The sequence below is a fragment of the Platichthys flesus genome, chromosome 3, assembly GCF_949316205.1.
Source record: "Platichthys flesus chromosome 3, fPlaFle2.1, whole genome shotgun sequence".
Classification (NCBI taxonomy): Eukaryota; Metazoa; Chordata; class Actinopteri; order Pleuronectiformes; family Pleuronectidae; genus Platichthys; species Platichthys flesus.
This window is the reverse complement of record NC_084947.1, coordinates 11,021,529-11,048,088: the sequence shown is the minus strand read 5'-3', so window position 1 is coordinate 11,048,088 and position 26,560 is coordinate 11,021,529. Positions and strand designations below refer to the sequence as shown.

At 41.6% G+C, this 26,560-nt stretch overlaps 1 protein-coding gene across 3 annotated transcripts; it reads right to left on the bottom strand.

Annotated features, from left to right (window-relative positions):
• Positions 1 to 546: 546 nt before the first annotated feature.
• On the bottom strand, positions 547 to 25,977 carry nipbla (NIPBL cohesin loading factor a). Of its 3 annotated transcripts, none has more exons than XM_062381849.1 (49): positions 25,607 to 25,977; positions 23,932 to 24,005; positions 22,321 to 22,470; positions 21,965 to 22,130; positions 21,430 to 21,530; positions 21,211 to 21,322; positions 20,774 to 20,937; positions 19,110 to 19,258; positions 18,279 to 18,366; positions 17,806 to 18,024; positions 17,431 to 17,670; positions 16,591 to 17,342; positions 14,912 to 15,125; positions 14,601 to 14,777; positions 14,269 to 14,442; positions 13,648 to 13,809; positions 13,433 to 13,539; positions 13,263 to 13,349; positions 12,890 to 13,121; positions 12,256 to 12,407; positions 12,075 to 12,155; positions 11,777 to 11,877; positions 11,508 to 11,637; positions 11,331 to 11,413; positions 11,100 to 11,232; positions 10,361 to 10,504; positions 10,101 to 10,187; positions 9,538 to 9,758; positions 9,284 to 9,386; positions 9,021 to 9,119; positions 8,714 to 8,860; positions 7,107 to 7,241; positions 6,836 to 6,934; positions 6,672 to 6,725; positions 6,470 to 6,578; positions 6,241 to 6,371; positions 5,852 to 5,992; positions 5,645 to 5,738; positions 5,321 to 5,475; positions 5,084 to 5,174; positions 4,696 to 4,869; positions 4,402 to 4,592; positions 4,058 to 4,165; positions 3,599 to 3,799; positions 3,268 to 3,414; positions 2,767 to 3,149; positions 2,503 to 2,677; positions 1,931 to 2,128; positions 547 to 1,835 (listed from the first exon to the last, which is right to left on the bottom strand). In XM_062381849.1, the coding sequence occupies exons 3-49, from the start codon at positions 22,382 to 22,384 to the stop codon at positions 1,473 to 1,475; spliced, it is 7,638 nt and encodes a 2,545-aa protein (XP_062237833.1). In that variant the 5' UTR covers positions 22,385 to 22,470; positions 23,932 to 24,005; positions 25,607 to 25,977; the 3' UTR covers positions 547 to 1,472. The 3 variants fall into 3 exon arrangements, with proteins under 3 accessions (XP_062237833.1, XP_062237834.1, XP_062237835.1); XM_062381850.1 differs by having other exon boundaries at positions 13,433 to 13,536; XM_062381851.1 differs by having other exon boundaries at positions 17,167 to 17,342; positions 25,607 to 25,976.
• Positions 25,978 to 26,560: the final 583 nt, after the last annotated feature.

The following is a 26,560-nucleotide window of genomic DNA, read 5'->3' as shown; positions in this document are numbered from 1 at the left end:
GAATTAGGTTTGATTAGTATGAACGTTTCTATACAAGTAAAGTTGAATTGATTCTGTTTTATCAACCGGCTGAGGAGCACAACAGAAGGTTGACGATATTAAGTAAGTCCTCTGGTTTAGTACATTTCTGTTGTATTAAGAATTACTTTTGAAATCCTGACGATCCGACAGATTTGTCACGTGATCGTACAGTTTTAAGTGCCAAATATTGTCTTTATATGAATATCCTATTAAACAACATGGCAACATATCAATGCAAATGTTGTGTAGCCAGATTCTCCAAAGTGCACAAAACCAAACTAACTGGTGGCAATTTAAACACTTTAGACCCCAAATTAAACCATTCTTAGCTTCCCTTTACATCCAAGTCTATGAATACTCATAGAAGACTGCTATAGCATCTACTTGTCAGCACTCTCCCTCAAGTGATCAATTGTCTTAATGCACTTCAAGTCTATAAATGATTATTTTTTTATGATATCAGCTCCTATATTTTTCTTCCACTTGTAAAATGAAAAGATCAGATTAACACTTTGAGCAGACAAGTGACAAAGAGAAGTAGAAAATTTATTGCAGTATTTGTTCCACCAAAAGGGTTTGAATCCCTTTTCCTCTTATTACTAGCGTGACCTAATACAACAAAATCTACATTTACAAAATATCCTCCTGCAATAGGCCACATATACTGCATGCGTAGTTCGAAATAGAATAAATTATATTCAGAGGACTCTGCCATTGTACAGCATGGACAAATAAAAGTGAACAAAAATAAAAATTCTTATTTATTTTTTTTCTTCTCTTTTTTCATACTTTTCTTTCAAATATCTAAAAGCTAAAAGGAAAAACCATCAGGGTGCTAGTAGTATAATAAACTCCAAAAACACTTTAATAAGAACATCAAAAAGACTAATTTCCAACATTCACTTAAGGTTTTATTCTTTTTTTACAGCTTTTTTGTCTTCAGAGATATAAACATTTTAGTTTTTTGTTGTGTTAAACTATGATACAGTGGGAGTAGAAATGAGCGACTAGAATCTGCTGCACAACAGCGAAGGAGCTCCCACAACAATGTTGACAAAACATTTCCCTCCAGGTCTCTTTTCTGATAGCCTTTTTAAGGGATAATTTGGGTGAATTATTCCTTTAATGCCTTCTGGATTCTATCCTCTGAACTTATACACAAACAAAACATGAGCAGTCCCTCTAATATAATAAGTCTTATGTTTTGTGGCATTTTTGCAAGAATAACTCATGTAAAAGTATGTAGTGTCAAATATTCTTGCCCCCTTGTGTTTTCTTACAAAAATGAGGAAGGAGAGGAGGAGGGTAGGAATCCAGTGAAGTTTGGCTGTGTCGTTGGAGGTGGCAGGTTGTGGAGGAGGAGCAGGAGCAGGGGAAAAGGATGATTTTGATAAAGTAGAAATTGAGCAGAGGGGTAAAAAAACAAAACAAAAAACACCACACGGGAGCCATTAGCTAGCCCCTCCTTCCCGCGCTGCATACAGTGAGCGTAAAGTCTGTACTACTTTGTTGCTCAGTTTGTGGTTGCTGGTCAAGGCAATTTTCTTGTAAATGATGTCCGACTCCTTAATAGTGTCCACCCAAGGCACCAGTTTGCGGCCATCGCGTTTCTTGGCCTCGGCCCACGGCCCCGAGTAGGAGCCTGCCATCCAGTGGATGCTGTAACCACTGGAGGTCTTGTTGACGACTCGAGCTATCTGCGGCCGGTCCTTGTATTTGGGGCAGCAAAGGGCAATCACATCCATTGCATCCACTGTCTCGTTCATACGGCCGGGGTCCGAGGGGTCAACTGCTCGCCTTGACTTTCGAGAGGACTGCAGGGAGGAGAGAAAAAAGAAATATTGAGCTATTTCCACTTTAACAATTTTGAGTGTTTTTCAAATAGCGTGTTTGAATTCATCTATCTCACCCCTGGGGTTCTTTCGTCACCATCACTATAATCATCATCTGTCTCTGGTCCTGCCTGGTTGCGCGGACTGGGTCCTGACATGGGGCCGGAGCCTCCCAGTAGGGCGTTTATGGCTTTGTTTCTGATGTTAGCACTGGCAGACGCTTCTCCCTCCTCATCCTCCTCGTCTGGGTCCAGATGTTCCATCAGACACTTGAACTGTGGAGTGAAATGGCAAGAAAGTAATTTTGAGACAACTTTCGCACTCTGCAGCAGTTTGTCAATATCTAAGAACCACATGTGAAAGACTGGAGTTGGGGTAACCTGTAATGAGTGTTTAAAACTTTAAAACAGCACTAGGCATCAATGGTGCACTTATCCCACAGATGCCAGAAGAATGAATGTTACGCACAGTAGAATAAACAAGTGAAAAGTACCACTTGACTTTAAGATGCCATTCTCTTCAGACAAATGAAATCACAAGTCATCTTAGAAATCATCTTGCATTTAAAAAATGTAAACTCAAATTAACTTGGAGTCTTTAACGTAAAGGAAACTGAGGCACCGAAGTGAGCTACAGCTTCATCACTCACGTCTAGGTACTGTTTGACTATCCGCTTCTTGACATCGTCTGTCAGTGTGGCGTGAGCCATGTTGTTGGAGATGAAGTCAATGGTTTGGCGAGGGTGGAAGTGAACGTTGCTTTTCCTGTTGACTGCCTTGTCGTACACCTTGGCTGACTCAGTTGGTGAGTACTTCTGAATTTTACTGTTGGAAGATGAAAAGTTTCAGTAAGAGTCGTACACGTGACCCACAGTGAAAAATCTAGATATTTTCTTGCGTTATGTCGATCTTACCTGTCAGAGAATCCATACTGGTTCTTCAGATGCTGTTTGAGCACCAGCAACAACAAGATGCCCTGAACGGCATTAGCAAAGTCCAAGAGACTGCCAGGGTTGTCTGGGAGGAGCCTCATTACTTTTTCCGCATCATCCACATCCAGATCCTCCAGATCAGACTCGGACTCCGAGGTCACTGTTGCAACAGGTTTTCGGGGCTTTTTAGGCCGCCGTACCACATCTTCGCCGTCATTATCCTCATCATTGCTGTTGCCGTTTTCTCTGTCGTCGCTCCTTGGAGAATCACAGTTCATCTTTTCCTCTCCATCCTCCCCATCTGTCGTGTTCTTGCATTCCTTCTTTACCTTTTTCTCCTTACGCCTCGGCTCCTTTAACAAAAGCTGCACAGACAGGAAAAATGATCAGCACGAATATTTACGACTTTTGGGGTGTGGTTAAAAAAAAAAAGGTTCAAGGCAACACGCAATCCAAATTAGCAGAATACATTCAAAAAAGTACCTCTTTGAAGGTTTGCAGCAAGTTGCTGCCAGACACAGACAGGGTGATGTCTATGTGGTGCATGATGAAGAGAGGCTCCTCCTGGCTCTGGTATGGGAAGCAGGCGAGGTTGTCTGCTACAAACAGCAGCATGTTCACTTCCGTTTTCTGCAGAGAGAAATAATAAAACAGAGTTAAAAAGTTAAAAGTAATTACCAAGGACAAAGTCACATCGCAGTGTTCCTGTATAAAGCACTTCATACAGATACAAATACAAAGTCAATTTTGACTGAGCATGTTGTTAGTGATGAGCCGTGCAGATACACGTTAAGGTGAGTGCAAGTTCACTCACAGAACTGTCGTCATAGAGGTTCAGCAGTGAGATGAGAAAAGCCCTGCGGTGCTGGCGGTTCCCCCGGATCATAGTGAAGAGGTGGGCGCAGAGTGCAGAGTGAGTCTCGTCCTTTCTGAAACCTCTGATGATGCTCTTGCGAGACATATTGATGGCCTGCTGCAAGTTGTATGACATCTTCATCCCAGCTACTGCCTTCATCTGTGATAGAAAGGGTTCAAAGAGATGTGTCACAAACTAAGCACGTCAGGCAACTGTTGAGGCAGCTGCAGCAAAAAAAAAAAAAAAAGGCTACTTAATTATATTTAAATTTCACATCGATATAAGGGTCATTTTTTTTATTCTGTCACATGTTGCTGGATGGCCAAAAGGATAAATTAGAATGACCGAACCAGGTATATTTTGTCTTAATCAGCTTCAGTCAATGAGTAACAACAAGAGTCATATCAATCAACTCACATGGATGAACCCTGTGTACTTCTTGTCAATCTCCAAAAGCTGCTGGTCACTTTTGTTCCTCATGCTGGGCTCTGGGTCTGTTCCCATTGCAATGAGGTAGGGTACACACTGCACGGATGAGATGAAAACAATGTTACGTTCACATGCATATGTTTATATGACTCTGTTTACCATACAATAAAAAGTTTAAATCAAAGTGCTGGGGGATAAAAATGTACCACAGCAAATAAAATTAAAGATCTTGGTTACTTTTAGGGGCACTTGGAGACTTGAAAATGCTTGCACACAAGAATATATTCAGACAGAAAGTCACCAGTGACTGAAGAGGATGAATCCCTCCTTACCTGTACAGGATGGATGAGACCCTGGTTGAGTGTGAGAGCTATGACGTTGAGCGCAAAGTGCCGTACACTGGACTGGGTGTTGAAGAATGCCTCCAACACCTGTTTTAGATAAAGCTGCATTATTGAGCTGCTCATCCCTGAAGAAATGTCGCCCATCTCCTTCAGATCCTCCTGTTTGGACAGTTTCTTCCCTGCAAGCATGAAAAAGATGTGTTTATTATCTGTTCTATTAAGTTTACATATTCCCAGAGCGGAGGTACTCAATCAGTATTTTCGATACACCTAACGACTTACAATCTCTGTCCGCATCCTGCATCCGCGTGTCCTCCTCCTGAAGGTATGTCTGGAGGTTTTTGAGGATCTGGATCTTGAGGTTGATGGAGGAATTGCTGTCAGCCAGGATGCCATTGTACAATGTCTTCACCTCAGGCACAAACATCTGGCTGGGATGCATGATCACAAGGAAGCCTGAGGCGAGAGAATATCAAAGAGCAAAGGTCTTTAAGAACAAGCAAACAATACTGTGTCCATGTACAAACCTGACCTTACACCTGCAGCCCTGTCAGTTGCTAACATGACACTGTAGGAAAGTGACTCAGCAACACAACAACATGCAATGCATTCATCCTTTCTAATCTTTACATTTGTGGACCATCACTATGTTTAATATTTGTGTTCTTGCCTAAGCCGATGATGGCTTTGGTCTTGACCTCCTCGTCCTCATGTTTGGTGAAGTACAGCAGCAGCTCGAGAACTTTCTCCTTAATAATAACCTGCGGAACATAAGGAAATATTGACACCACCGTACATTTCATCATTAACGCTCAAAATGTAACATCTGTACTTAGTCACAATCCATAACTTAACTCTGGTTTAATCTCAAATATGAAATATATTGAGACATCAACTGCTCTCCTACCTTGTTGGTGCCCTTGAACTCCTCCAGATCAAAGTCAAAGTGTCGGCCCAGGGCTCCCACAGTGAAGAGTGATCGCAGCAGGAAAGGCTTGTTTGCTACTAACGTTGCACTGCTAGAATCCTCATGATGCTGAACCTTAAGCTTGTTAAGTGCACCTGGAAGAAAAGGAAAATAATGTAAGTGGACATTTTTACCATTCTCCTAAAGAGATTTGGGGATACATCACATTTATAGACAAGCTTGATATAGTTCCTTCTTTTGTACTGTGACACTTCAATGCTCAACACCGCAGATTGCTGTTACGCTTGCAAAAACAGTGCTCACCATAAAATCTGTTGAAGCAAGCCCAGACAAACTTGTAGTTGTGTGTCACTTTGTTTACAACAGCTCCAAGACAGCTCACACAGTGCTGGACCACCTGTAGAGAGGAAGGAGAAAAAACATGTCACATCACCAAAACTGATCCAACAGCAAACCAGGTTCTACAGAGGTGCGCCATATATGAATTCTCAAAGAGCCGCTGCCACTCACAGTCATGCCATATTTGATGATGAGCTTCATGAGGTCTTCTTCGATGGTGGCAAGGTAAGTTTCACTGGGGTGCTCCATCAGGGGTACCACAAGCTCCAAGATCTTGGCCACGTTACAGATGACCATAAAGTCATTGGCAGTCTGCAAAGGAAAGTAAGAGAATAAGTGATGGAAAAACTTAAATAGATCAGGCATGAATATGAATTAATTGGTGGACTTTAAATAGCCATACGGGGATTATGGGAGAGGAAAAAAAATCAGTGTTTTCACAACTGGATTTATGTTAATTTCTCCAGCCTGCTTTAGAGGATCATTGATTTTATTTTTGATATTTATGGTTGTCTTGATAATTCTGCAATAACAAGATGTATTTAGTAGACCCAACTTACGTTACACTTTGTGGTCAGGTAGGGTTGCATGGTCATGGCATGTTTGACCATAAGCTGGGCCCTGATCTTGCTGAACAAGTACAAGGTGGTGATACACGCCACCAGCCGTGTTGAGTTTACACTCTTGTTGTCTACAGAGCAAAAAAGAAAAGTAAAAATATATAGAATAAAAACTGGAAGTCACAGATGTTTTATAGGTATGAATAAACATGGTGGTAAACTTGCATACCTGACAGAGACTCCTCGTATTTGAGGATATGTTCCACCAGATTGTCAACTAGCTGAACACAGGCCTTTTTGGCTGGTTTGTATGATGCGTCCTCTTCAGACTTGAGAAGCTAGAGCAAGAGAGACAATGTTCATTATAAAAGATTTAATAAATGATTATTTTACCAAGCAGGTGAAGCCCCGATTCCAAATCAAATACTTACATTCTGAAGAAGCTGCTCGAACCAGTCGTAGCCGGTGTCTCGACACGCTGCGACCTGAAGAAATCACACACGAGAATTCAATGTCAATATAAAATTGGGCAAGTGTTTGATGAGAGATCTTTCCTTTTTTGTTGATGCCTATTATTATTAGTGCTGAAACTCACCACATCGGTGATGTTCAGGATCTTTCTGGTCATTGTAACTTTATCGTGGGCTGGAGTTGGAGTGAACCACAACTTCTGGAATGTCTCATTCACCAATTTCTATGAATAACAAAAGTTTGTGTGTCACAAGTTGAGAACTGCACTTGTTGCTAATCTTTTAAGCACCAGGTTTTGTGAAGAATATATTGAAATACAGATAATATAAATAACAATGGTTATAGCTCAAAAAGAATGAAAATTCTCAAAGGACAACGGTTCAGTTAATCCATACCTTGATACCCTCTTCGTCGTTGACTCGACGGATCATCCTCACACACATCTCAGTAATCTTACTGAAAGTTGGCTGCTCCAGACAGATGTCTCTGAGGATCTTTATCACCCGTTTTCTTACGCTGATACCAGTGTCCTGTAAAACAAAGCCAATTCAAGTCATTAATGCTTTGCAATTTTATACAAATATTCTATAGACATATGGTTCTTGTTTTCACGCATTTTTAGTTCATTTGTAAGCAAGATTATCCAAAAAGTACTAAACTAGATGAAGGGTACAGGGAAAAACCCATTCAATTTGAATATGAATCCAATTATTGGGGAAATTTATATATATCACTAAAGAGATAAATTACTTTTATCTAAAAAAAATAAAAAATAAAATAAAAAAATGAATGTCGTTATCAATGAAATATTAGAATTTAGAGCATATAGTCAGACTATTTCCTTTCCTTTTTCTATTTTAAGATCTCGAGAGACGTGTGTAGAATTGTTTGGCCTTGGCAGAAGTATTTGGCCTCATGAATGCAAGTCTAGTTTACATTTTTGAATGGGTTGCAACCGCATTTGTCTGCCAATAGGTGGCAGTATAAGACTGTAATGATGAGTGAACTTCTGATGAACCCTCCTGAACATATCCATGACAACAGGCAAAACAATTCCAATGTGTTCACTTCTCAGATGCTGAGCACAAAGATTAAGAACCAGGCTTTTGTGTTGGACCGCATTTCAATATCGATTCCTTACATTTCAACGGACACGCAATCACCTGGACTACATCCTGATTTTTAACTGGCTCCTGACTTAATTTTTTACATTATGTAAAATAAATGTAAGAAATCCACAATCAAGCAACTTTTCATCAATCTCCATCACTGCAGATGCTTCTTCATGTAAAAACAGAGAAATGTTCTTGTAAATGAATTAAAAAGGTGCATGAAACAGCAGCTTAATTTCTACAATAATAGTCAATGTGAATAGTTCACTGAGATTCTAAGAATATGTGAAATATGTTGTGGGCGTCAGAAAGCAGTTTTTTGTGTGTATGTTAGACTGCACAATAAATGGACCACAACTAAAATTTACCTCGGGAAAAACCTTGGTTTGTATGAGTTTGTTGATGAATAAACATTTGGGATGTGAGCAGTCTTGGGTAATATTGATCTTCTGCCAGTTCACAGATCAATAATTAAAATCACAGTCGTGTCATGCAAGGACTGTATTACACTATAACTGGTATGGAGAGATGGTAGATTTGACCTCATCAATGACTTATATATTTTTTTTGTTCTGTATAATCATCGTTCCAACCACAGCATCACGATGGCAAACAGGGTGTGCTGTAAACACTGTGCGACAATGGACAAGACAATAGTGATGAGTTGTAAGAGGAGCACTGAAGGGACCCTCTGATACCTACAGATCATTGTTGATGCAGCAAAAACCAAAAGATCATCGCAAACAAGGCTCATTCATTGAAGAGAAGTAATGAATGGCTGTCAGGTGTTCAGAGAGTTGAGTTCATAATTAGATGCACGGTTCATATGGGGACAGTGAGACCCCACAATGCAATAGTGTGTCGAGAATTAGTCTGTTTGGGCAACTTACCAGTATCCTCTCTATGAGCATGTCATAGTACTGTTCAGTGAGTTGGGGTCTGCTGAGTACGAATTTGCCGAGCAGCTCCACAGCTGCCTCTCTCACACTGGTGGAGTTGTCCATCAAACGACCATGGACGCCACGCTGCATGTCAGACTGCAGACGTGGAAACGAGAGTGTCAGGATATAGCATGAGGAAAAAGAAGAGATCACTTCATATATAACAGAATAGTAGAGAACTAAATTAGAAAGTACAAAGAAGAATGTGCTAATCAGGCATGACAAAGTGTCTTTACAGACACAGATCCTCACATACCCTTGCCAGTATGCTGGGGTCCACAGCCACGACCTCAGACAAACATTTCATAGCTTTAGTCCTCACTGCAATGGCACTTTCACCGAGGACTCGCAAGATCTATAAAAATTAAATAAATATCACAAAAATATATTTGCATCAAACCAGTCAGCCCTGATAATATCAATATTATATTTTGGGATTAGAACAGAGTTATTGACAATTCATTATATGGTGTTGTTGTGCTTCACTAAAAAGATACTTGTGGCAAGAATAAATTATACCTGTGTTAAATAAATATCAAAGCTCTGGGCGAACGGCCTCATGGAGGCCAAATAACGCACGATCAGGCAAGAGTCATCATAGTCCACAGTGTCAGAGTTCATTCTGTAGGAGAAGGACACAGAGGAAGGATATTTTAGTATTATACAGTCAGACAACTGGCAGTGACTATAACTCACAGGCAAATGTGACACCAAAAGAAGAGCAGGACAACGTAATGACACGGATGACTTTGCCGAGACAGTCACATCCTTACTTCAGTGTTGTGAAATGAGAAGGCATGGTCTTGATGATGTTGCGCAGGAACTTCTTGCGCTTCTCAGCACGCTGCATAATTTCACCGGTGCTCTCCAGCTCCTTGGCGTGTTGTGGTCCATCCGATGAGTCCTCATCCTTAGGATGCGGGTTCCTCATGGACTTCTCAGCCTCTGTGGTGGTGTCCCGGAACCACTGGGCAATGTAGAACGTTCGAGCAAACTAAATTACAAAGAGGGTTTTAGTATCAGATGGAGATGATTCAAAGCATTCAGGTATTTCTTTAGAGTAAGAAATCAATACTTGAGTGGTTAAGACAACACTAGAATGTTACTTGAATTTTATAGAAGCGTACTGTTGAGCAATTCAAGCAGATGTTACCATGAACTTGGGGTTTACATCTAAAATGGATGCTATTCTGTGTTTTGAATTGGCAGTAACGTTCCACACAAGATTAAATAGCCCATTAAATTGAAAATGTAAATTCAGAACATGCTCACAGATTTCCAATATCTAAAGCTGTTCAAAGCCACCACTTGCACAATCAGTCTAATGTAAACCCACCACCAGTGAAGCATCTGTCTCAGCATTCTGCTCCAAGTAGTCCAGTAGAGCTTTCTGCAGCTGCTGGGTCTCATCGTTACCTTGACACTATTGGATAAGAAAGAGAAAATAGATTTCAGCAAAAACGGGTAGATGAGAAATATCATCAAAAGAGGGACTAAATTGGAAACATGCATTTTCTTATTTGCTCATTATCTTTGTCACTATATGGACACTTTAAAGTAATCATCATCATAATTTAAAAATGAAGTGTTGGTTACCGTTTGTAGAATTCGATCAATTGATCTCTGGTCCATCTTGCTGGTGACTGCGTCCTTCCTCAGACGGGCGGCCACTGTGCCCAGGTAGTCCAGAGATGCTACTCTCAGAGCCATTTCTGTCTGTTTATTACTGAACTGGTGGACCTGAAAGAAAGAACACAAGAACAAAAAAAGAGATGTCAGCAGGAAAAAAGATGTAAGTTCTCGCTTTACACACAAAATTTTCAGGCCAAAATAAAATAAAATCCATATCTGCAGGTTTAAAAAATAAATAAATAGTGTAGTCTCTCCAATTTTCGGGCAAATGTTCATTAATAAAAACAGATATTTAAAAAATAAAAAGACTGAGTGTAACTATAGTCTTTTACAGAATGTTACATTTTGACTGACCCCAAGCAACCACAGCCCGAGGCCCTTCAAGATCCCAGGAAAACACTTATAACTGCATTAAGGATTATTAAATGTTTACTTGGCATTATTGAAGTGGACAAATACTTCATTGCTAAAAATCTAAAATAAATCCTGTTCATTGCACAGTGCAAATTCAGCAGTACGAAAAATGACTTGCAATGCAAAAATAGGGAGGATGTCATTCAAATAAACAGTTGCAAAGGGTTTCCTTTTGTCAAAAGATCGTTCATCTGTCCCCTGCAATTAATCTAGATCATCTTTTGTTGGAAAGAACTAAACCCTAATAGATGAATTTCCAGTTTAAAGAAAAGTGTTCATTCATACTAACCAGTAGTCTACCAAGCAGACTGAGAAGCAGCTCTGCAGCAGGCCACTCTGGCCTATTCACTGTTGAGAGCAGATCCTGGACAAAGTTCTCAAACAACGGCCGGTAATCTTCTTCTCCCTGCTTGCTGCCACACCTGCGAGGAAAAAGGTGAGAGGAGGGGGTCAACACAGGAAATAACAGGGACAAAGGGACAGCAGGATGCTAAAGATTGGGTCAAGGGTCATTAATTACTTTTTGAGGAAGACTGAGAGGAAGTTTTGTGCTGTTCTCATTGCCGTCTCATACGAAGCGGTTATTAACAGGTCTTGATCCACCTGAGCAAAGAAAAAGAAAAGAGGATTTATATTTCCAAGCATTGTACATTTGCTTTTTCATGTGGTGTTTTTGTGTGTTGGCTTGCTCTCCTACCTTGGTGTCATACTCTTCGAAAGAGTCCTTGTCGTTGGGGAGGTGAACCACACACTGGATCAGCTGCAGCACCAGAGCCGTCACCATTTGGATGTACATCGGCTCGCCATCTTGGTCTGAGCTGTTCAGCCTAAGAACAGGAAACACAAGAATTCCCTATCATGTGCATTACCCAGACTAAAACTGAGTGGTGGGGAACAGGCCTTCTTATTAGGAAATAATCACCTCTGCTACTAATGTTATGCTGCACTGGTGGAGAAAAATGTTACCTGAAATTCCTGAGGGAGCGTTTGCTGGTGGGCAGTCTGGCTAAAGAGGTAAAGATCTCCTCCAAAATCAGCTGCCGATGCTTCTCATAACGCGAGAACACCTGGAGACAGGATTCATTCAGGCAATTAGTCTCTACCTTCATTGCTTTGTAGAACATAAGCAAGAATAACACACCAAGGGATGTATATGAGACACTGTTGCCGTCCTCAGGATAAAGTGATCCAAAGATGGCCATGAGCATTGTTTATAATGAACACTCAATTTCTGTACGTTCCCAAGAGGAAAATGAAGACTTACTGCTGTTACTAGTTTAATGGCACACAGCTGCAGCTCGCTGACATTCTCCACAAAGAACGGAGTGATTCCCATAGAAGAAACCTGGAAAAAGAGAGTGAGTCAATGAATCATCTGGTTTGTAATTCAGTTTTTGTACCGTAAACATATAACAAAGAAATTGTTATATAATTTAAGTTTTCACCTGGAGGATGGTGGTGTCGGTAAGCAGTTGGATATCTAGGAGCTCAGAAATGTTGCTGACGATGTCACACACTTTGTTGTACAACATGACGATCACTCGTTGCTTGTGTGTGGAGCATTTCGCACGCTTTGCCTTGGAGCTCAACAAGCCACCTAGATGAACGAGAAACACCCCAATCAATACATTTCTCACAGTGTTCTTAATCCCAAAACAATTTTTGTTTTTTTACATCCAAACAGAAGTGAACTTCAATTTTACTCTCCTTGAATTGCTGGGACATAATTGTGCATCATGACAGATCTGACAACTTTAAAAAGTCATTTTGTAAATAACAATCATTTAGGTTGTTTACAAATTAATCTTAAGTTTCATACTCTTTTTGTGTTCATGACAGAAGTCTAAGAAGTCAGTAAAAGCGACAGATAAATCTGCATTTCCCAGCAAGTTCACACAAAGTCATTAATGACATTAAATCACAGCAGATCTTAAGACTCCAAATAAATGAAATAAAGCTTTTTACTTTATCCTGTTTTAACTAGGTCTAGGAACACACTTACAAACAGATAAAAAAAGCTATATTTTAATCCTTGAGGGCTGCCACTGCAAAACCAAAATGAAGAAGCAGTGTCCTCACCTCCATGTGGGTCCACCCTGTAGACCGGGTCATACTGTGGATACAGTGTGTTCTGAAGATGGTACTTGGTGTATTGTAGCACCCGCTCGATGACGTCCTCTATGTAGACCGCCTTTGGCATGTGTGTTGAGGTCATGATGTGAAGAGCTGTCAGACAGGCGTCTGCTGACTTTGTGACTCGCTCCATTATCAGGTCTCTCCAAAGTTTCTCCTCATCTTCAGCATCATGGTCCTGAGATAGAAAGGAAATGGATGAGACCAGTGAGAGTATTATTGCTTTAAATTTTTTTGAAATGGATGCTGTATGGACTTGTCAAGTATATCATGTATATGTATATAATGTAAAAAAGAAAAACAGAGGAAGGGGACTCACATGGTTCATCAGGGTGGTGAGCCTTGACCCATCCATGATATTCTTCTCCAGTATGTTTAATAGCTTCACCAGCTTGTCTGATGGGATCTACAACAACATAGACCATTATTTAGATGTGCAGCTCTCTACAGCAGCATTATGAATCAACACTATGTGATAAAATACTATACCCTGCCGGAGATGCCCATGGCCTTAATCTTGGCAGACTCGCTGCTCAGCTCATTCAACTGGTGTTTACCGAGCAGCAGTTCCTGAGGTATCTCGTCATCATCTGCTGCTGGAAAACAAAATAAAAACATTACACAAAATCAGAATTACTTAGTGAAGTTAATGTCGATTGGTCTAGAAAAATGGTCCACAGTGGCCAGTCAGAAATGGTATTTACCCATGGCAGTGAAATCCACATCCTCCAGATTCTCCAGGATGTTGTCAATACTTGTTAAGAACCTCTTGAAAGTGGACGAGTCCATCAACTCTTCTTGGGTCAGCTTAGGTTCATACGCTTTCCGTTTCTTCTGCTTCTCCTTCATCTTCAATTTTTTGGCCACTTAAATAAGGTGAATTTCATATTAGTCTTTGGCTATTTGAGTGGTTTCATCATGCTATTTTTCATAATGGTGGCCAATCTGCCAAACTGTCTTTTTACAAGTTCATTATTGTTGAGGAAAAAAATGTTTTCTCCTCTTCAGCGCAACATATTAGCCTGACACTGACATGTATGCATTTTTTGCATAAAAATGTAATGCCAACACTGGTTGAATAAATATATTGAAAAATAACCAATTTTCCTTTTTAAAAAGAATATATTAATTTAAGCACTTCAATTAACCTTGCCTATAAATGTCTATTTTCCAAAACTTTTATCTATTTTTTTTTTAAATTCAACTTTCAATATATTAGATTTTGTGGACCTGTCGAGGACTCTTAAAAAAAACTGCAAATAAAGTTTTATCACTGTCAAAAAGTGAATAAGCAGAATTTGACATGATGTGACTTAAATACATACGATCACTTATGCTGGGAGGCGGCGATTCTTCCTCTTCGGAGTCTCGGTAGCGACTGCCTGAGCCTCGTCGGCCTTCTCTTTGCCCGGTTTTCCGATGTTCCCCTGAGCCTCGGCGCTCCCTCTCTTCAGTGTCCCAGGACCGGTCTTTTTCTCTACGCTGCCGCTTCCTTGCAGCTGTAGAGAATGAAAATAAAGACCAATCGTTAACAAAGGTAAATTGATATTAACATCAAAAACTTTAAATGATCAATCATGTTTTAATGTTCATTACACTTTAGGGATATTTCTAAAAACGACAAAGAACTGACACTAATCAAAAGAATTGAACTCACACTCTCCGTTTGCGTCAAAGTCGTCGTCCGAGTCGACCTCAGCATATTTGGGCTTGTCATTTACAGTGCTTCGTTTCCTCTTGTTCATCTTTACTCTTTCACACAGGGGCATGGTTGACTCAATCTCTGCCAGCAGCTCTGGAGGCAGCTCTTTCAGAACTGCCGGGTCCATACCACCTTAAGGTTTATAGTAAAATTATAAAGTTATGAACCAAAAGCTAGTTATGTATTTAAGAGTTTGGATAACACCATACAGAAGATGCTCTCAATTTAGCAGAACCGCCTGCAGGTTAACAGCTTCTCAGCCTTACTTTTGCCAGACTTTCCTGATGAGATCCTGTTCTTTCCAGACTTGCTGTGCCGGATGATCCTCTGAATCTGGTCGATGGAGAGCTTCTTTAGAACCACAACAGGTTTTGGCCTCTTCTCAAAGTCCTTCACCAATCCAAGCCGCTCCAGTTTAACCTTGGGCTGGCCCCACATTTGACCTTCAGTTGACCCACTGCTGTCCATATCCCGTTTGATCTGAGGAAAATAAAAAATCAATAGTCAGTTTTCAGTCAGTGATGGACAGAACAGGAAAAAATCTAATAATATAATTGAATCAAGCTAGCCAAAATTAGATAAGCAATTTTGATGCTAGTTACCAGTATAGTTCTAATAACAAAGACCTAAAGGAATACTCCACTAATTATCATGACCTTAATTTGGCGATATCTTATCAATTGTCAAATAACAGTGTCAACACTTCAGTGCTGAGGTAGTAACTCTCCACAGCCACAAAGGGTGATAGGCAAAAAACTGGACATGCAACACTGACAGTTGCCAAAAACACACAGCACACACAGAAACAATGGCAGTGCTCCCTGTTTGCTTACAATTGAGATAAGAGTTTGGCTGAGGTAGGTGGTCGCAAAATACAGCAGGTTTGTTCTAATAAACCTACTGAATGAGAAGTATAGCTGAGGTATCGTATTTATATTATTTATCATGTCCTGAGAATGGGATAAGGGGAATGTGATTGACTCACGTGACAACAATGTTAACTTTACATAAACAGATAATCTTTCTGTTGGCGAACAATTCCTTCAATTCAGGTGAATTCAAAAAGGACCAAATTAGTCTTTTGCCATAACAACTTCCCGATTGAATATCACTAAATATGATTCAATTACAACTCCTTCCAAACTACTTTGTAACCAATCAGATGGAGCTATATCTCTACGTCCTGCCAGGAAAACTCCACCCACAAAGCACATGAAGCCCTTGTCGGGTTGATAACCACATTTAAGTAGACAAGTCAATCGATGTAGCCGTGTGGTGAGGGTGATTAGACTGGCTGTCCTATTAAACAACTGGCAGTGTAATCTTGTTTACTTGGGGCTAAATATGGCTTCCGTACACTAGCTGCTTGCGCAACTACTGTTATGTTTGTCCATCGCTTCAAGTGACCCTCTCCATTACTGTACACAATAAACAATCAAATTGAGCTCGTTTTTGTAAGCAAAAACAGAAAAGCTCAGCACACAGGGGCATGAACCTGTGTGCCAAGACATGTGGCTGTGCATTACATCTCTGAACACTTTGTTGACAGTAGATATAGTAAGAGAGGAATAAATAAATTGAAGCTTGAAGTTGTTGGACTGCACAACACTGACAGCGAGCGCTTTAAGTAGATATTGAGCCATAATCATCATCCTCAAAAATGACCACTGGAGCATTTCTTAAAGGTAGATTACACAAAGGACTCACAACTTAATAGTTAAACAAGAAAAATCTCTACTTTAAACAGATGTGTGGGTTAATGTGTTAACTGATCTTAGGCCAATCCCAGGAATAAACAAAAGGCTTATGGATGGAAAAGCAAAAACCAAAACAAAGCATGAGCAGTGGTATATTTTGGTTTTGTGAGATTGCAGGCAGTGACGGCTGAATGATTGGTAGATGAGTAGGTTTTTTTTTGGGGGGGGGGGGGGTCGACCAAGATCACCTTAGGGATCTGAAAGTTCTTCAGCGCGCCACTATGCCCTCCCAGGAGCTGAGCAGGGAAGGAATCTGGAAGATTAACACCAGAAGCAGACGAGGCTGGTTTGGAACCATCTTGCCTATTGCTGCTCCGACCAGGCTCTCCAGTGGAAGAAGCCCGGAAGCCAGACCTATCTCTGTCACTGCGGCAGCGAGAGTCGGGAGAGCGTCGGTCTCGACCACCAGTCTCGCTCCGATGCCTCCTATCTCTGTCAGATTCTCGGTCCCTGTCTCGTCCGTGTTCCCCACGGTTTGATGACTTTGGCATCTCTCCTCGCCTGTCGGAGGATTTCTCATCGTGTCGGTGCTTTGATGAATCCCGACCTTCTCTCCTGCCGTCTTGTTTATCAACCCTGTTCTTGATGACTTCCGGTCGCCCGTCTGGTTTCAACCGTAAAGCTGTGTCAGAACCCTCCACAGCAGCCGGCCCACTAGCTGGTTCTTCAGGCCAGCGTTGGGCCTCAAGAGCTGGAATAGGGGCAGCCAAACAGGGGTCAAGCTGGCCATCAGCTCGGCCTGCCTGCTGTAGGTCGATGCTCACCATGAGGGGAGGACGGCTGGCACCGTTCCCAGCTGCTGTGGCCTCTTGTGGGGTCAGTTTGCCAGCATTTCCTCCGCCTGTTGATCCACTTCCTGGGGCACCTGTGGGTCCACCTGGTCCTCCTGCGCCTGGCTCCAGGGGAAAGGAGTCCTGTTTTCTCTTCTTCAGAGGCTTGTCTGCAAAACAGAAAAAACATGAAACTCAGAGAATCATCCAAAGTTATGGGTTTGTATCCATATACACATTAAGTAGCATCCTACTCACCTTTATCCTGCACTTCCTTGGAGCACTTCTCACTAGCCGTTTCTCTTTCTATCCTTTCGATTTCAGCGAGGGCATCCAACTCCGCCTCGTCGTAAGGGGAACTGGGAGGCTGGAGACCACTGGCACCACCGTGCTGGGAGATCTGTTGCAGCCGGGCTGCTAGGTTTTGCTGAAGAACAGGAACCTGCTGAAAGCCCAGTTCTGCCTCCATGTTGTCTGAGTCCATACCTGGCATGTCACCTGGTATATTAACAAAAAACAGGGTTGTAAATAAAAGTGCTGAGGACTTCTATTGCTTAAGGATTCAGACTGAGAAGATTTGTAGCTTGTTCTTAATATATGGAAGTACAACTTTGAATGACAGTCTACTCTTACCTGGATCTGACTCATTTGACTTGACCCGGGACAGTTTGAGGGTGAGTTTGGTCGAGTCCTTGTTTGGCGAGCTGACAATATCGTACAAGTCCTTCTCCTCTTTCACCGCTGGGGCTTTCTTCTTTTGCTGGAGCTGCTGTTTCTGGTCAGGGCCTCCCTCCCTCGGTGAGGGTGCATAGGGAGGTGGGGACTGCAGAATCAGTGGGGGGCGAGAACCCGCTGTGAGGGAGCAACACCAAATGTACAAGAGAGTTACCATTCAAATGTATGTAGAAGAGCACATGTGTGAGAGCTACTCTCACACATCCAATAATCCAGTAAAATGCAGTTCTATATACCAAGAAGGACATTAAGAGTGAAATGAAAATCACTGTGGATTCTGCTGCTGTGAAATTGAAATTAGGAATATTTCGACCAGAGTTAGTGTAGATGGGTGCAGTGTAGTTCCTCCTATCCTCTGGGAGTGGACTTACATTTGGGCGTTCCATCACTCCCTGCTGGGGAGCAGCCGGACTGTGGAGACCTCAGAGGGAAAGTATTCCTCATGGCAGAGTCACCCTCCTAGACAACATATAGATGAGCATGAGCTTTACAGTGACAAAAACAAAAGATTTTTCTAAACAGAAAATCTAATTTTTGCCCAAAGGTTTCTTGTATGACGGAGCATTATCTCTAGTGTACAGGTGCTTCTCAATTGTAGTTATATATGTAATTCATAGACCTAGGATTATCTATAAATGATGTCCAACAATTCAGAAGCGTATTGTTGATTTAATATTAAACCTAACACCCCATTGCATATTATATAGCATATGATATGTTTATAGCAATATTTCCCATTAATGTGTCAATTTAGAAAATCAGGAATTGAGAACAAAGTCATAAAACCTAACAATAACAAATAACAAACAAATATAAATAAACACATACGGTGTGTGTCTTTAGAGGTTCTATTGAGAAATCCCAGTATCTGGTTGTTGAACATTACATAACCACCCCTGGGAAAACATCACTTGACGTAATTTGTCTTTACTTTAGCCCAGAGCAGTTTATACAATTTTTGCACCTGAATTCTGTCTAAATCTGTTTGTGTAGTCTGAGACACAACAGCTGCATTTCCTCACATCAATGTTCAGTGACAGATGCTACCTGTTGTAATTTAAGAAATGACAGTGAGCACTTACATGTGCGCATAGAAGTTTCACCCATTATTCATCACCCTGACTTTGTTATTCACTCACAAATATGAAACATGCTTTTAAGTTAACTTGTAATATATCCTTTTAAGACTTTGTCAGTCATACCTCGCTGCCCAGTCGGTGTACAATGTTAAGGTAGTCCTCAGTGCCATGTCTGTCTGAGTGGTGGTTGGCAGCATTGGCCATCTGCCCCGATACTTTGCCCTCGTGGATATTTCGTATGCCACCAGGAACCATGGGACTGGCTACAGACACTGTCACAAATTTAAAGAAAAAATAGTTTTTTTAGAATCATCCATTAGTGAGGTAATGATAACATTGACGGAAAAAATTAGTTATCCTACTGGACCAAAGATCACATTAGAAATGTTGCTGGTTCAAATGCTTCACTTCTCCCAGGATCCCTCCAGCAAATTGAGACCCAGTAAAATAATAAGTGAATGAAATCTTCAATGACTATAAATAGAAAAGGCCCTTACAGTTATAGGTTGCATATGCAATGGAAAATATTCTGCAGTCTGTAATTCACTACCTGGGAGAAATAAAGAAGCTTCTCTTGTTGCAAAGTCAAATATTTACAATTAAAGTGGAAGTGTATGATATAAAACAGAAAATAATAAATATTTGAACCTATAACATTGGCTGGAAGTCAACCAATTACATGGTAGAAGCCACATATGTTACATCTGTAAGAGGATTTATTGTGCACTCTATTCATGTCCAGAGAGCAGAGACTTTCTAGCCAAATAAACATGGGATTTTTTAAAATTTTAAGTATCAAGACAATAAAAGAATAAGTTGAATAATTAATTAATAATTAATTAATTAAATTCACTACATAAAATTGTTGCACATAAACAGCTTATTTGAATAAACAACAAAGAACAAATACACCAAATGAATAACTACATAACAGTGTTAAAATTAAGTTCAAATATACATCATCTTCTGCTGCACTTTGCATGTCTGCCAACAATGACAATCTGGTTATAAGCCAGTCGTGACAAAGGTCATTTTCAGACCTGACCTCCGGGTAAAATCCGGTGAATTTGCTAATGGCTTTACCCGCAGTTTGTCTTTCACATGCATAACACAGCGAGAGGTACTCTGCACAGGCGTGTTCACAACAGCATTAAATCCTCCCCGTTATTCACGTGAGAGGTGGAGCAGGCAGATGCAGGAAGTGACGTATTAACTCCGCTGCGGACATCATGCAAATATTTTGCAGAACTCCAACATCGTTGTTGCTTCTTTTCACTAAAAACTCTCTAGACATCTTTGTCAGTGTCTTGTATTAGTCGCCTTTTCACCAGATGATATGTTTTATTTTTGTCATTTTTGAGTCTATCGCATGTTAGAAGCATCGCCACAGCCGCTGATCACATGCAACAATAGTACGACACCACCAAGAACACTGAGATTAGCAGACAATGTCACGAATGTAGTTGTGTAAAATGCCCATGTGACAAATTTACATGCACTTTCCATTATAAGTGATGTGAAGCTGATCAAATCTACCAGACATTAATCATGTCAGAAAGCGAAACTGTTCCTCTCAATTTTAGAATGAGAACGCACCACGGGACATATCTCCTCAAATAAACTCTTTAAATAAAACAAACAGAACTCTTTAGCCAAACATGTGCAAATTATAGCAAAGCAAATCAGAAAATAAACTGCCGTCTTTAAACAACTCATACACATCATGTACACGGAGGCACAGACCCATACTATGCATGCAAAACCAACTAACACATATATACACTCACCTTGTTGTATCTGTTGGTGCTGGTTATAGCTGGGTGGTTGTTGGTGGGGATACTGCTGAATGTAACCAGGGGCGGGGCTTTGAGGAGTGTAGGGGCTGGGTACCGGACTGTTCTGCTGGCCCATGTACCGGCTACTGGACCCACTCGAAGGTGAAACAAACCGACTGGATGAAACGAAGGAAAGGACAGAGTGGGAGAAGGTAAGCAAGGCAGCAGAAAGAGGTTACATAATTAACTGGGAAATGAATAACGGACAGCATTTTTGTAATATCTTTCAGATATTTGATGATACTACATCCAGTAGATCAGTCATAAAACTAGAAAACATTGAAACATATTCCAAAAATAGCCAGTTATACCAATGCTTAACAATTAATATTAACCATTTTAAATGATATGATACATTACGACCATCTAATTCTGGCTGCACAACCTACCTTGACGGACTGGGAGAAATTGCAGCCGGCTGGAAGTTTGTAGACTGGGCGGGGCTATGCATGGAATTCTGGGTGATCTTAAACGGTGGTACCATTGGCTGCTGCATCACATCTGTTTACGAATGAAAAAACAGTTAATTTGTTTATAAAATATCGACATGGAGCATATCTATACAATTGTGTCATAATGTGCAACCGGTACTGAAAGTGTCTCCATACTTTTCTCCCTGAAGATGCCAGGGTTCCTGGCCAGCATGGTCTGCAGCAACAGGGGTGCATCTCCCTCTGGCTCATCGCTACCCAGGTTGTCCTTCAGCTCTCTGAAAGCATGCACAAATGCAAATGATTCACATCAACACACACTAGATGGGGTTAAATGTTGTGCTTTCAAACATAAACGGTTATATTTTTCAAGTTCCAATTGCAATCTATAAAGTGTTACAAACCATTATAGAGTTCACAGCTTTATAATAATTGCATCTAATATATTTAACCCTAGCTTATGTATTAACATGTATTCTGACATAAGGGTTAAGTCTCTGATGATTTAATTTCATTCAAGATTCATCTTCTTGTATAAAACTACACCTCATCACTTGATCTCCAAACGCCAACTGTGGTCTCTCTCTTTTTTATTTTTAAATAACCCTTTAAAGCCTAGTTACGATGGACCCTTAGCTGTGACACAGACTGTCTTTCTGTTCAAAATCCAGATCGATTTTTGCCACGAAGACACTCTCATTTGTATACTCACATGTGCTCTGTGGACACCTGGTTGAGGCCATGGGCTAGCTGGGAGGCCAGATTCTCATCCCGACAGCCCAGCAGGCAGGTAACTTCCTCCGCGATCCTCCCATTGTATAGGAGGCTCTTAGTGGTGGTGGCCGGGAGAGGGGAAGGGAGGGGTAGCTGGTTCAACACTGAGGTGAGATGAGAGGGATGATGAAAAGAGCAAAGGCGGGAAGATAAATAAATACACAAGGCAGGAGACAAGATGCGGAATCACAATTGCAAAGTGACATCCACTCAGAATATTTTGCCTTTTTTCACAGGAAGAGGAGACATAAGGGAAACTGTCAGTGTTGTTCACAAGACAGCTGCGTTACTCACAGTCTGTTAAGCTAGCGATCCCAGCGAGAGTGGTGATGGGAACATGAGGCATATCCCCATTCATGCTGAAGGTGAGGGTGGGGGAGTGTGTTTATACACAGGTAGATCAGGGGGTCGATGGACGACACCCGTCCTCACATCTCCTGACACCTAGGAGAGAGAGAGAGAGAAAGAGAGAGAGAGAGACAGAGAGAGAGAGTCAGAGAGACAGAGAGTCAGAGAGACAGAGAATAGTAATGGAGGGAAAAGATGGGAATGGTGAGTATGAATGATGGATGGGAGAAGGGTGGAAAAAAAAGAGGGTGAAAGAGGCAGAGGGGAGAAGACAAGAGGAGGAGTAAAAACAATACGATAAAGACTATTATTCAAGGCCATCCAATTAATAGTGAAAGGCAGGATATTTGCCACTGTATATTTACACTGCTATGTCTACCATATTATCTGTAGGTCACAATAACATGTGTTTAATTGGATCTTGTCAATCAGGTGGAAAGTTTTAAATTTAAACAGGACCTCAACCTTTTCAAGCTAATATCAGATATGTTTTTTTTTTATTGTATAATTATTTACATATGCTTCCCTATCTATAAGAGGGGAATCCTCAGTTCTCTCTACATGTGATACAGGGACACAGGTTCAGAAATACGCCAGGAGCATGAGTGCAGTCTTATGAGAAACAAATGCATATTATGACAAGATTGAATCTAGGCCATATGTGAACAGGGTCAAGAACTATTAGACCGTCTTGCTGATGCATACTATGTAATTATACTGCTACACACCATAAGCAGCAACAAAACCACAATTTATTTACTGAGGCTAAAATTGTAATAAATAAAATGAACATTTTGATCTCCAGCATTAAGATGGAAACCTGTGCATTCTCTGTATGGAAAACAGACTGTGACACAGATGTAAACACACCACCATATTAACGTCACAGCATTTTCATAGAAATGTTTGAATGTTGTACTGTGCATGCAATAATGCATTCCAGTAAATACGCCTTGACATTGATTGCCCTGGTAATAAAGTAGTTAGATACTAAATCAAGTGTGGCTACATACCAACATTCCACTATTTTCGATACAATTTCCCTCCCAATTTGACTTCTCAAATTACACAGTTGACATCACAAATACCATGCAACTGAATAAGTAGCCAACTGAAGTAAATCTTTCAAATCACTTGCAGCTTAATATGTTAAATCGGCACAAATTAGGACCCTGTGCTGCACTTAATCTGTCTAAAATCTCTTTGCTTGTTAAATGTCCTTGACCTCTCAAGGAAGACAGTAAGAGAGGTCAAAGAAAAAAAGAGGGAAAAGCCAGCTGCAATTTCCAGAATATGTGAACGCTGCCCACGCTTCAGGGATAAACCTGGCTGCTGCTACAACAAGCTGAGAGGAGGCCAGTGCAGGGCTCACTTGTAGATACATAACTCTCAATGAAACAAAAAAAATCCTTTTGTTTACATGACAGATATCAAATTTAGATATTGATTACACACACCAGCCGCATGTAAGTGTGTAAACAACATTCTCAGTTGCCTTTATGATTATTAACAACAACAACTCAGTGACAGAAAAGATTATGCAAAACATTATAATACCTTTTTGAAGAATTCTGTGCAGTCTCGGGTGGACTCACTGACATTTCAGATTAAAAAAATCCTACTCCTTCAATCTGTTGAAAGAGAACATGACTCTGCATCACACTCTGGGACACACAACTTCAAATGCATCTTCTTTTGAACAATTTTGGAAGAAGCTGTGTCTACAGAAGTCGGACTAAGACATTTCGCCAAAACAACAAAATAGTGCAGAGCATCACAACATTCACTTTCACACATGCGTTTTCAGATTGGCAATGAGTGTCACTACTGCCATACAGTCTTCAAACCAAGAATGCAAGAGTAGGTAGCACTGTTGCCCTTATGGGAAACCTTTTTTACTGACTTCTAAACAAATGCAACAACCTTCTCAGCAACTCCTGCATCTGACTGGAACCAGTGTAGATCTGTAAACACGCTGTTGCAACCAGACCTGAGAGCGAGCGGAGCGTTGGGGTCAAATTGTAAACACTTTGAGCCGATTCCACACGCCTGCAGCCGCGGATCAACGGACTGACACTGTTAAGGTTACACTAGCCAGCGACACTGTTAGCATGCTCACTCTATGTGGTCTCCCACAGTACGCAGAGGCTTGGCTGACAGCTGTGAGACTGACACGCAGGAGGCAGCACAAAGGAACAGATGCACTGTGATGGTGGCGGCAGTAGTGGGGGGGGGGGGCTGCATCCTCCAGCAGCCACGGCCACCGTGCACACTCTGCAAACGGGTGTCTGCAGGAAAGCCACCACGCTGCATGTGTTGTGGACATGCAACAAATACCCGCGATCCCCTCTGACAACAACACACAGCTCCAGCGAACTCCCAAATGAGGAGCCACAACAACCGAGGCAACGTAAACCCGAGCTCAGTCAAAACAGTCCAACACAGAGTGAAAACCAGAGGGAGCGTTAGCCCTGTCAAAAGACCCAGCGAAAACAAAAACACAACAGCGGGAGGCGAATAACACGAATGGGTGTTCCAGCACTTCGCTAGCGCGCAGTAGCAGTCGCCATTCAATTAACACTTTATCTTAAGTTCGCAGACTTACCAGAAACAGCCCGCTACTTGCGAGCCAAACCTCGAACGGTACAGTTTCCCAGAAGTTGACTTGTGTGGATGCTGCGGGGCTAACTGCGAAGCTACACGGAGCGGCTGGCGGTAGCCGCTAAAATCACCGACGCTAGCTGCCAAAACATTTGCTAACAACAATAGTCGTGTTTTAGTGTCTGGCTAGTTGCGCTAACTCGCTCAAAGTGCTGTTAGTTCGCCTCTAGCGTTGCTCCCCCGTTCAAAAAGAGGGAAGGAGATTCAAAAAATTGACGAGGAAGCGCTAAGTCGGGGGCTGATAAACGCTAAAAGCTCTCCCCCCGAGCGCGGAGAAAAAGCAACGGGCTCGAGGGAGTCGGTGTGACGGCGACGGCACGGGGACTAAATCCGTGGCAACGGCCCAATCCCCGGGCTCGACAAATGACATCCAGTTGAGGCCGTGCGCCTCGGCGGAGCAAAAACACACCTAGCTAGCTTGGCTGGCTAGTTCGCTAGCTTCCGTTACCTCCCGGTCACCGATTAACGACGCCGTAGGTGGTCTTGCAGCAGAGCTGTTATTAACGTGGCAGAAAATAATCGCAAATTAAAAAGTTGGATTTATACACAGACACGGGTTGGTTGTATTTACCTTCGGATGTTGCGTTCAAAGGGAGGGGAATGTTTGAGCTTGGTTTGTGTCCGTATCTCTAGCTCCCCCTTTCTTCTCTCTCGCAGCTACTCCAGAAGGAACTCGACTGGCTTGCCAGCTAGCCGCTCAGCTAGCCTGCTAGCTATCAACAATAATCCGGGTCGGACTGATTCGCTCTTCTTCCGTCACTCGCGGGTGAACGTTCCAACGTACGTTCGCGGGGAAACATTCGTTCTTCGGAGTTTCAGTCGGTCTGCGCCGACGTAAACACCGAGTGCAGCCAATTTCGACAGTAAACGAGAAATATGACGATTGTTGCGATCATCAAGAGGCTCTCCTCTCGTAGAACAAAATGCCGACCGGAAGTTCTGCCGTCTGACTGACCAAAGATCTCAGGAGTGACTCCCTCCATCGGCGCCAAACAAAATGCCATGCAGCATTTCGCGTTTGTGCCGCAGGAGGGCGCTGCAAGACAAGTTTGCTGTGAATTCAGCTTCAGCTCAAAACGTAAACATCAGCCTGCAGACAAACTTATAAACAAATGGTCACGTGCTAAGTGTCCGAGGAGTAGATGGACTGTGTGTAGAGAGGAGAGGTGACACAGGTCGTTGCTTCCTGCAGCAGTGAGGCTGTATCCGCTGTAGAACCACATACACATACGATCTACTGCACTTTAACTCAGGTCAGTGCATTTCAATTGTCTATATGGAATCCATTTCAATGTTCACATTCTAATAGTGTATATATCATTATTTTATTCCACTTATATTGCATGTTACTTTTTATTACTTTACAGACGTCAAATCTTGACACCCTTGCTGCTTGCAAATTTTCCTGGTGTTGGATTATATCTTATCTTGTCTTATTTTATCTTATCTTATCTTATCTTATCTTATCTTGTCTTATCTTGTCTCAAACCAGTCCCATTTCTCCCACGTTACACCTTAATTTATA